The sequence below is a fragment of the Anas acuta genome, chromosome 9, assembly GCF_963932015.1.
Source record: "Anas acuta chromosome 9, bAnaAcu1.1, whole genome shotgun sequence".
In the NCBI taxonomy this organism is placed as follows: Eukaryota; Metazoa; Chordata; class Aves; order Anseriformes; family Anatidae; genus Anas; species Anas acuta.
Genome location: NC_088987.1, coordinates 252,156 through 263,631, shown reverse-complemented (window position 1 = coordinate 263,631; position 11,476 = coordinate 252,156). Strand labels below are relative to the sequence as shown.

The following is an 11,476-nucleotide window of genomic DNA, read 5'->3' as shown; positions in this document are numbered from 1 at the left end:
TTAATTAACATAAATATCTTAGAATTTAACTCATATTGAGAATTTTACTTAAAAGTTTGTTGGCATGTAGACTGTATATCCTTATGTACAAAACACCTAATAGATTAGGATCTAGGACCTAATTATTGACCGTTAACACTATGACAAATACTGCAGTAAATACCCATTTCCTCTGTTGAATCAATCTGAGAGCAGCCCTGCAATGGGCCATGTTTGATAAAATCATCAACACTGGCTTTCAAGTGCAGTCAAGGCAATAATTTGTATAGCTTCAGGCTACAGGACAGACTATACCCATTCATCCACATTGTCTATGTCACTAGTAATCAACTAAATTAAGTTTTATGGATTAATTGTCTTGGAGAAAGTAAAAGCTTAGTTTTATGTAAAAGGGAACTCTGAAATGTACTTCCCTATTAAAAACAGACATTTAGGGGACAGTGTCAAGCCCAGATTTTTATTTTATTTTTTCCATATGCATATCCAAAGAAAAATGCAGAGGGGTAATCCTAGCCTTTTTTCCTTTTAAAAAGAAAAAAAAAAAGTTTACTCTTTTCCCAATTTGTGTATGTGCTCAGGGATATTAGCAAATGAAAAAAATTTATAGATTTGTCAATAAACATATTCAACTGCAATTTCTAGGCATGATGTTTTTGATAGCTATTTTAATGCAAATACCAGACCTAAAATACAGCTGCTTACCATGAGAACATGGAAGGATTCTGAGCTTGTCTCCATCCTCATATTCATCCAGACAAATGGCACATACATCGTATTCATCTCCTACAGCACATAATTGAGAATATGTTTAACTATAAAAAATTTGCAACAGACAAACACATGCATATAGGTTCTCTGTTGGTTTCATGGGATGAAGAAACTATTGTTCCTCCCTGACCTTGCAATGGACTATACTATCTTTGAAGCTATACTGTTGACTTTGCTATATTTCTTTACTTATTAGGACTATATTCATTTTCCATTCAGGTTAATAAAAATATTTTCAACTGTGTGAAGCACAATTATTGTAATATTCTCTCATTCTTATTAATAAAGACACAGTGGTAAAGCATCCACTTTCAGGCCAGTTAAAAAAAAAAAAAGTTTTCTCAGGAAGGACTATGCTGAACTTCTCAAATACAGAGGCCATGAAACTATCTGACACCGCCTTGGCTAACTGCAACATTTTCCTGATTCTTGCCATGGGCTTGTACTCAAGGCCTACCCCATCCCAACGTCTGGGTCCCATCTTTCAATTGCACACCAGATCTGAACAGGTCCTCTACGCAACTGCTTCATCTGCATCCACCGGATTCCATCAGGTGCAGTCCACCTGCTCCATTTCCCCAACAAGTTACTAGAGAAATTAACTAATGTGCTGATTCTTGCTCTCATCCTGGCTTGGGGCAGAAAGACAAGCCTACACAGTAGCAAAGACCAGAACTGCCAGCCCTCCCCAGCGCTCTGAGACTCATAGGATTTCTCTGTGCATCTTGGAGCCTCTACTACTAAATTAGTTAACACTATGTTAACTAAATTAGTTAATTAGTTTCCAAGTTATTTTTACCTCCATGACTATGTGCCTCTCAAAGAATGTAAGGTTTTACATAATAAGATGTAAAGTACAACATAAAATGAAGTATCTTGCTTAGATAAAGCAAGTGGAACATCTTCAGTCAGCAAAATTCTCTTTTACTTGACACAAACACAGTGTTTTCAGAAACAGAATTATCCATCTGGATACATAGTTGTACACTTATGAACAATTTAAAATGAAAAAAAAAAAACACCAGAAAAAACTCTGCCAAGACTCTAGCAGACCTTAGGACTTGCTTTGTCTATTAAACCTACACTGCACTATGCAGTTAGGCAGATGGGTCAGTAACGAACAGTAATTAGATCAGTTATAATCCCATTTCCAGAAAAAAAAAAAAAAAAGCTTAGGAATAACTAGTAAACTGCAGAACCATGCATACTCTGGAGCAGATTTTTAAAAGACATTCACATACCACTACTACCCATTATTTCTCAATCGTATGCATCAACATGCGTATACATCATATAGATGTATATACATAAAAATTCAATATCCATCACACTTAAAAATGTCTTTGCTTAAAATTATATGTACTCCTACAGCCTATTATTTGTCACGCATGGGGCTTCCCCCCCGCGCATATACATGTATACAACTTTGGGCAGCCGATTGCCTGCGATTAAGTTCATTTCATATTTAAGCACTTAACCAAACAGCTCCACTAAGTCTCATAGACAGAGCAACTCCAACATTCTGGATACTTTATCACACATTTAGGATCCTAACCTTTGACACTGAATGTAGGAAAACTAACTTAATGAGTTTTTAATTTCTTAATAGTATGTCTGCATATCTCTTTCTTTTCCAGCAGTCTATCTTCTTACAATACCTTCTATTCTGCCGGTGTGAATGGTTACACTATCATTTCATTGCTGGTAAGATCTAAAATCTTTTCATTCTTGGCCTAAATTTCATTTTAGTATAAAGTTAAAGTAGTTTGGAAATAATATATTTCTGAAAATAAGTTGTATTCTACAATACATACCAACTCACAACATTTCTAACCTATATCATTTCTAAACTAATATTCTTCAGAGTATTCAGGTTTCCTAATGATGAAATTATAGGAATATTATACGGGTTTCTTTTTTTTTTTTTCCCTAGGTTCACTTTTGTTGTAAGAACATCACAAAGTGTATCAACTCCCATTAACTTTTATATGGCCAAAATGTAGTCCTTTTGGTAGGGAAGAACCGCAACTGCCACAAAACACCTTCAGTGTAAAAAGTAGATTTTGGACACAGCATGCATTGCATTCTGTGGGATTACTCAAAGGTGAGAGGCTCGTTGACTAGAACTGCACAGAAGCTACTGCACAGATGACACATACTTATGAGGTTAAAAAAAAGGAAAAAAAGCTACTTCTATGCAAAGACAGTCAATGAGTCAATGCCATTTTTGTTACTGGACTCTACATAGTATAGAAATGTAAAGTGTCTTATCTAAAGCCTACTGAAATCAGCAAAAAAGAAAGTATTGCTAGTAATGTCATAGGCCTAGTGCAGAAGCTCTGAAGTAAAACACGCTTATCGTTCTGCTTTGCATAAGCTACTAAATGCAATGAATAGCTGGATAGTCAAAGACAGGTTTGCTTTAGGATGACTGACTGAGCTCCTAACAATTGATTTTGTGTAAGATTCAGCAAGGGGAAAGAGGTAGAAGAATATGGAAAACAACAAATAAGGTGTCTTCGTGCACTTGCTCACTCATGTAATGTCGAGATAGTAATTACAGGTGCACACATGCGTATGATTAACTGAAAAATGCATTAACTGGCTTTCTCAAAGCCATGCATTGGTGTTGTCCCCCCGAACATTCTCCCACTTTGTATTTTTATTTCAATTAGATTTCACATGGAATCACTAAAAGAAAGCAAAAATAATATTAACTGTATTGGCTCAAGATAATTATTTTTTTCAAGTTAATTTTGTATCCATAGCAATTTGGTCAACCCTGCAAAGGACAAAGTGTTTTGTTTGTTTCCTTGAAATAAGGTTGACTAACATTGCACAAAAACTGTATCCACTCAAACTGAACATCTGTTTTGCACAGACAGCAATATTATTAATAATGTAGGTTGTCTTTATCAAGGGCAAAGACTGGTAAGTGGTTCTATCCTTGAATCCAAGCATGTCCCCTAACACGGTATTCATACCTCAACAAATCTCCGAGGACTTGTAGTAATCAATCATTTCAATTTAGTAGTCTTTCCAGCATTAGTTCTTGTAACAGTTTTTATGAATGAACAATTGGATGATACGATGGTAACATTTAAAAATCAAAATGGAGAAGAAAGATTGTTTCTACTCTTAAGAAGCAGACTGCAATAGAGGTGGTCTCGGTGCATTTTTTTTTTTTTATTTCATTCAATAAATTAACTTGCTACAGCTTTATTTCTGATCTCGTCATTAGATATTGCATACAAAAAATTATTAAAAAGAATCACAACAACAAATATTTTGGCGTTCGATTTATATCTCTCTGCCTTCATAGAAGCCCTGTGATTCAATGACGGGAACACTCCAGATAAGCAGGTAAATTATACCCACAAGATATCTTTGCTTTTATAATCTCTGCCACATCAGGCAACATACATGCCATTAGTATTTATCTAAGTCCAGACAAATTATAGGTATGATACACTACAGTGACTGTTGCCATCACTGTTAATGACAGAGCTGCAAAGAAGTTTTGGGGAATTTCTGTAATGAGTTTTTGACATTTTAAGCAATGTTTTCATTTTTTTTACCCACACTCTGCATATGATGTCCACTCTGCTTCTGTGACAAAATGTTAGAACTCCACTTTGAGTGAGAGCAGGGCCAAAACACTTTTTTGTGTGTGCTTTCTATTCAAACTCTATTATTTCAAGCATACTCAAAATTATTTCCAAAACCCCTCCATTTAGAGATATTTGGTATTATAACAGTGGGTTCTAATTAGACAAAGAACAATACACTTGCCTTTCTTAAATTTATGTACAGGAAGTTTCTTAAGCTGATCCTTCCTAAGCCGATTCCTTCTTGCTCTGTGTCTGTCTTGCACAAATTTTGTGATCTGGAAACAGATGTTAGACAATGTGAACAGTAACTTAAAACAATAGAAGAACTGTAAAAGTTTCTGTTTATGAGCCTTCATTGTAAGTTAGTTAAAAGGGAACCGTGGCTCAAGCTGAACCACCGCTTCCCTTTTCTCGAGTATGGACTCAAGGATGAAGCCAAACAAGCCTAAAGAACATTCTTGATTACCACAGCACTTGAAACTGAAGTGACATGCAATCTTTTTAGGAAAGGGAAGAAAAAGATAAGAATGTTCTCAATACATAAAATAATAGCCATTGCTGCGATCCCCTTCTGAGGTCCACATATAGATGGCACATTTCAGGGCAAAACACAATCCATTAAGCTTGACAGGTTTTACTTACGGCAGTTTTAGATTATTACAGCTCTTTTTGAAGATTATTTGAAAAGAGTAATTATAGAAAAGAATTTTTCTTCGAAAATAATTATTATAAGAACTGTTTTCATAGTATCACAAGTAGTCTGGGAAGCAGGGAAGGGGTTTACTTCAAGCCATGTCACTTGCTGTCTTCAACCATACTAAAGATTCTGTTTTCCATTTTCTTTATAGTCCTTAAGCCTATTTCCATTCGGTTTCTAGTCCTAACACAATGATTTTATTTATTTTTTTTTCAAATACAGCAAAGTGGCCTTAACCTATGCATACACACTGACCAGTCTTTTGAAAATTAGAGAGGTACTACACACACTTGACCACACTGTGGATAAGGTAAACACCGAGTGAGTATTAACATCATAAACAGCATTAATCTCTCTCACTTTAGGAATCCCTGAAAGGCATTGTTGTGCTTTCACAAAAGATTTAAAAAAAGACAGTTAAGTATAAAGGTACTCTTGGGAGGGAGAAGGGGAGAACAAATAACTTATTTATCCTTCTGCATTATACCTGTCCTTCATTTTTAAGCGTATTTGGAACTAATCTGTTCACTCAGGTTCTTTTTACCTCGCCTACATGATGAATTACACATACAGACTGCAGTCTTTCCGGTATAATTCACTTACTAACAACGAGATAGTTTTGCATTGATTTCTTAGTTAAAAACAAAACTTCCTGAAAAGAAATGGGGCAGAAACCACAAGTGAACATGGACAAGATCCTACCTGAAATCTCCCTGAGATCAAGTTCACTGTCTGCATTAAGTAAATGAATTGAGTAAGATTATTTTTGAGATTCCATAACAGGTTTCAACCAAAGTATTTTTCACATGGGAACACCTAAGGGGTGCTTTTATTAAGTCTACTTTGAAAAGTATTTCAATATTTCAATACACTTGCATATTGTTCAACCTTTCAGCATACAGGATATTATTTCACATTGCATGTAGGGTCAGTATACATTTGTAAATAATACAGCACACTCTCGAAAACACTTTCAATTACCTCTTCCCCTTTTTTTCCCTCACAGTTTATTATAAGTTTGAAATATCAAAACCCATCTACACAGCTTATGTAATCTATTTTCAAAAACATCCGAATACCTGTCCCAAATACAAAGTGTTAGGTCAGAGGTTGGACTAGGTGATCTTGGAGGTCTCTTCCAACCTAGACAATTCTGTGATTCTGTACAGGCAGCCCTGACTTGCAGACATACAAGATAATATTCTCCTGGTTCCTGTCTGTTTTTCGTTTATAATATGGTTCTAAGACACGGAAAGGACCGTTCATTTTCAGCACTGACTACCCGTTGATACTAACAGAAGAGAAATTCAGGTCTCTTAGAGTCTTTTAACTGGAAAATATTTCACAAATTCTGTATTTAGAAAAATAGATTTTTAATCACACTTTACAGACATTCCCCTCCCCCCCTTTTTTATTTAGTTTCCTCACAGTGGACAAGCAAGAAAATTAGAAACAGGTTTAAGAGCCTCTGATTTTCCTCACCAAATATTTATTTCCTTCTCATAGCCAATCCTATCTAGCACTGGTTTCTTTCCTTTAGATTGCACATACAGAAATTCTAAATATATATAGAGAGAAGAACTATCAGTAAAGTACAACTTTCAAAATCACATTAAATGAAAAATTGTTTTAATTCAGAGTAGTAGCATGCAGATGAAAAAAAGCTCTTAAAAGGCAAATTTAAAATAATCTGTATTTATGGCTCACTTACTCCTTATTTGCCCTAAAGACAAACACTATAGAAATTTATTTATCTCACTCCTGTAACACTTTTACTGCCACTTCTGATGCAGACAACTGCTATTTTCACAGTAAGGGAAAAGCATTTGCAATTCTAAAGAGAGGTGACCTTTCAGATGGATCAGCCTTGTGTTTGTTACGTAGCTTTTGTTCCTTGGTAATGTGATTGGTGCAAAGCAGTGTAAAATTTAGTCCATTTTCTGATGGGAAGATGACAGCTCTGGAGTGCATTAGGTTATTTTTTTTTGCAACTGATTTATCATCACCTAAAAACAAAAGCAGCTGAAGTGGTTTTAAAAAAAATGAAATAAAATATGAAGAAATACCTTGAGAGTAAAACAAATCTCTCTTATTCCTGAGTTTCCACAATGGTGCATATGAGAAAAGTCAAGCTGCCACTCCTCATGACTACACTACTCATATGTCCCCCCTCCTTCACTTTTTTCTTTAAATATAATCTAAATCTCTCTTGAAACAAGAAGTCCCATAAGTATTCTTACTGACTCTTCATTTTGTAATTAGTATCATTTTGGAAAATGATGGATCAGTGCTTCACAGTATTTTGATAAGATGCTTTGATACTCTTCTTCATTCCATTCCTTTGATAACCAGTATCTTGATTGAATTTATAACTCAGGTGCACTGTAAGCAGACAGCTAGTGCAGCTCAAGTCAGAATTCTAATGGTATCAAAACAACAGATGTTCACAGAACATTATCCCTGGTGTCTGCCCTTCCTTTCTAACTACCATCTCTCCAACCCTCAATCTGTTGACCTTCAGAACACAAAGACAGGGCTATACTTTCTCCTAACTAACTGGGACAATGAGGAATGATCAAGGTTATCACCAGAAGGTCAGACAAAATATTGGTAGATTTTACATTTTCTCTAGTAGATAATGTCTCTATGCTGGTTCCACAAAGCTGCTGTAATTCTGCTTGTGCCTAATGTGCCCAGAATTTTTAATTAAATACATAACTGACAGCAGAAACAACACTAGCACAGAGAGAAACATTTCAAGAAGTTTTACACAGCAGTTGACACATTACTTCATTTTTATCAAAAGGTAAATTCATGATTAAGTCAGATCAGCAGAAATTCCAAGAAGTGGGGTGCAAAGTATTCTGAAATAATACACAGCTGTGTTCTTTTACCTTTTATAGGAAACGTCCCCAACCCTACATATAATATATATGCTGTAAGATATGTGCAGCATACTATAATAAATTGTGAGCTTGCTGTCTGACTACTATACCTGTGATAAAAAAAACAGCGCGAGACTTGCATTGTAGAACAGTGGGATCAACATCAAGAAATGCAAGGTTGGTGGAGTGGGACACATTCTCAATGTACAAGACCACAGGTTGCTCTTTATAGAATGAAAAGGGAAGAACTTGTGCAGTGGTAGAGTACCAGGAAGGACAGTTCTCTGGAAGTAGTTCTATGCTGGATAGAACATCCTAGAGACTCCTGACATCCCTTTGCCACAAGTTTGCGTCTTTATTTATTGTACTGAGAAAAATAAAGGATTACAGACAGGTAAGCACAGTATTGGTATATACAGTACACAAAGCTTTTGTTGTTCCTTTATTTAACTTCAGTAGGTGACCACTCTATGATGATTTATTTGTGAGAAAAGATACTATTAAAAGAAGAAACTTACCATAAATATGACAATGAGAATAAGGCAGATCCCTACTATTATTAGAAAAGGGATTAAGTAGTATTCCAAAGGAAGACTGAACTCTGGGATCAACACAACATGGCCACTGTAGAAAGAAAGAAAGAACAGTTTCTAAAACAGGTTAGAATTTAATGAACAGTGAATTAAAGAATAAATGCAATGAAAGACAAAAGTTCATCACAAAACACACTAAAGGAATGTCCATCTGTGTACAACAAAGAATTCAGCTTATATTTACATAGATTATTTTATCATTTTGAGTTTATACTTTCTTAGAACACTTTTTTGAGTTAAAACTATTTAATGAATTCAATCATAGATAAAACTAAAGCAACCAGCAAAATAACCTCATAGCTTTGTTGACAGCAGAATGAGAAAATATAACCCAATTATCAACAGATACTGTGATCATTCTTATTTCATAGAATCGTCAGAGAATGATAAAATGGTTTGAGTTGGAAGGGACCTTAAAGATCATCTTATTCTAATCCCACTGCCACAGGCAGGGACATCTTCCGCTAGACCAGGTTGCCCAAGCCCTATCCAACCTGGCCTTAGACACTTAAAAGGGATGCGGCACCTACAACTTCTCTGGACAACATGTTCCAGTTGCCACACCACCCTCATAGCAATACTAAATGTTCAAAATAAATTCTTTACATTTTGGATTACACTGCAGGTTTGGTCTCAACTCATGAGGCATTGTAAAACACAAACCCTTTTCCTCTGGAGAGTCAGTAAATTACAGTACAGCAACCAAAAGTTTTCTCAGATAATTTGATGTTCAGATAGCTGGCAACCAGATATCTGAATACTAGCATTTATTGATACATAAGGAAGTAAACTCCCATTATTATTCTGTTGGCACAAACAGTCAAACACCTGAGAATGTACAATGGATACAAATGTTAGCAATTCTATTACTACTACTCATATGGAGTCACAATAGTTTCTTATCAAGCAGTTTCACCAGCAAGGTATCTACTTATAATACAGCCTAGTTGTTACAATTAAGTTACTGGAAGGACATCAGAGACCTGAAAAAGCAAGATCATTAGACTAATACGAAATATATCTTTTCCATTCTATTCAAGGTATATTATTTTTTAATAAAAACATCGTGACAACATGTGAAAGTTTTAAACCCAAAAGCAGGAAAGAGCAGTGCAAACAGTCACGCAGCCTTATGGACTAGTCTCAAATGCAACCTGCAAATTCACCTTGCACAGAATATTACCAATTAAGGATGATGAAGAAAAGCTTCAGTAACTTTATACTATGAATACCTATGTACTCAGAAAGATGCCCAAATTCTATTCACTTTCTACATTTCTGAGCAAGGAATGCAGTGGAGAGCACCAGGGAAATCAATAATCCCTTTTTTCTGTGTCTCTTCCAGAGCAGAAATGCACTTTAAGTCAGAGAAAAGTTAAACACTGAAAATGTTTAAACTGACAGCCATTTAAACTCAAGCTATCAACCAATGAATTTCTCCATTTCAGTGCTTATATAGATACATTAGAATGCTACAGAAAGAATAGATTAAGATATACAATTCTGTCTTATCAATAGTTTAATGACTGCATTGTGTCCAACATGCTTTCAAGATATTTATTTAATAAAAAGATAAGCACTTAACTTGCTCAAACTAACTTGCTTAGGAAACTAACATATTGTATTCTTACAATTGATTGAGCCCTTAGGTCTGTAATACGTATACTCACAAAAACCTCTGTAATTTTTAGAGCATTGGCTAGACTAACATAATTAATGTTATATGAAAATAAAAGGAGAAACATATGATAAATATTAAGGTAACCCTCTTGCAGGAAAGAAAGTTTTCTGCCCATTGCTCTCAGATAATTAATTTTCTTCTAAGACTGCCAAAAATGAACATGGTACAGTGCCTAGATGAAAAGGTGTTGAATCTTTCAGATTTGACAGATAACTCCATAATTCAAGGTTTTAACATATTTTGCCCCAGTTGCAAGATCCTGAGTTACTCTTCAAATATAGGTAGATGCTGAAGGCTTCTGCACTTCACTCAGAAAATTATGTATGCAGAAATAGTTCAAACTGTGGCTCAATTCACATACATTTATCTACAATTTCACCTATTTAAAGATCAAAATTTTGTATTAAAGTTTGCTTTCATGCATTTTAAATGGCTACACAATACAAAATAACTGTTTCACTTTGTACAAGATAGAAAAGCAACTGTGTACTCCTTCACCAGACTGCATTACTCAGAGATAACCAGATTTTGTTACAACAGAAAAAATAAAGAGAAACAGCAGAAACAGAACATGAAAATTATATGGCTCATAATCATCAATGATAACCTTTATAATGTATGGTTCTCCTATCAGATATTACATTTTAAAATGTCACCATCTGTTCAGGTTCACAGAGCTGCTGTAGAATTACCACCATTAGCCTCTGAAGGACTATGAGCATACTCTAGAACAATTAACACCAAGATTTGTTCAAGTCATTCTTATGACACTGCATGAAGTCGAGTTGGAGGCCACTAACTAGCTCCACACTCCAGGGGTCAATAATGAGTCCAGTTGAGCATAACATCTTCATTTATCATCTGGATGATGGGGCAAAGTGTACTCTCAGCAAGTCTGCAGAAACTGGAAGTACGAACAGATCTGCCAGATAGATGGTTGTGCTGCCATCCAGAGACACCTGCATAGGCTGGACAGGGGCCATCTCTATGTAGCCTCATGAGGACCTCTCTACTTGGAGATATCCACAAGCCATCTTGGACATGGCCCTGGACAACCTGCTCTAGGTGGCCCTGCCCAAGCAAGGAGGTTGGACTAGATGACCTCCAAAGGTCCCTCCCAACCTCAATGAGACTGTGATTCTGTAAACAGCGAAGAGAGAATGAAGAAGGATCAGGGAGTAAAAAAAACGCGGTACTAGTCTGGAAATTACAGGATATTTACTTCACCTTAGAAAAAAACT

At 35.5% G+C, this 11,476-nt stretch overlaps 1 protein-coding gene across 2 annotated transcripts in view; it reads right to left on the bottom strand.

Annotated features, from left to right (window-relative positions):
- The window catches only part of RNF13 (ring finger protein 13), a 30,003-nt gene that overhangs the window by 6,497 nt on the left and 12,030 nt on the right, over positions 1-11,476 (bottom strand). For both annotated transcript variants that reach the window (XM_068691955.1, XM_068691954.1), the window contains exons 7-9: positions 8,480-8,585; positions 4,561-4,654; positions 703-783 (exon numbers count right to left, since the gene is read on the bottom strand). In XM_068691955.1, coding sequence (XP_068548056.1) covers positions 703-783; positions 4,561-4,654; positions 8,480-8,585 — 281 coding nt within the window. The remainder of the gene's footprint in view (positions 1-702; positions 784-4,560; positions 4,655-8,479; positions 8,586-11,476) is intronic.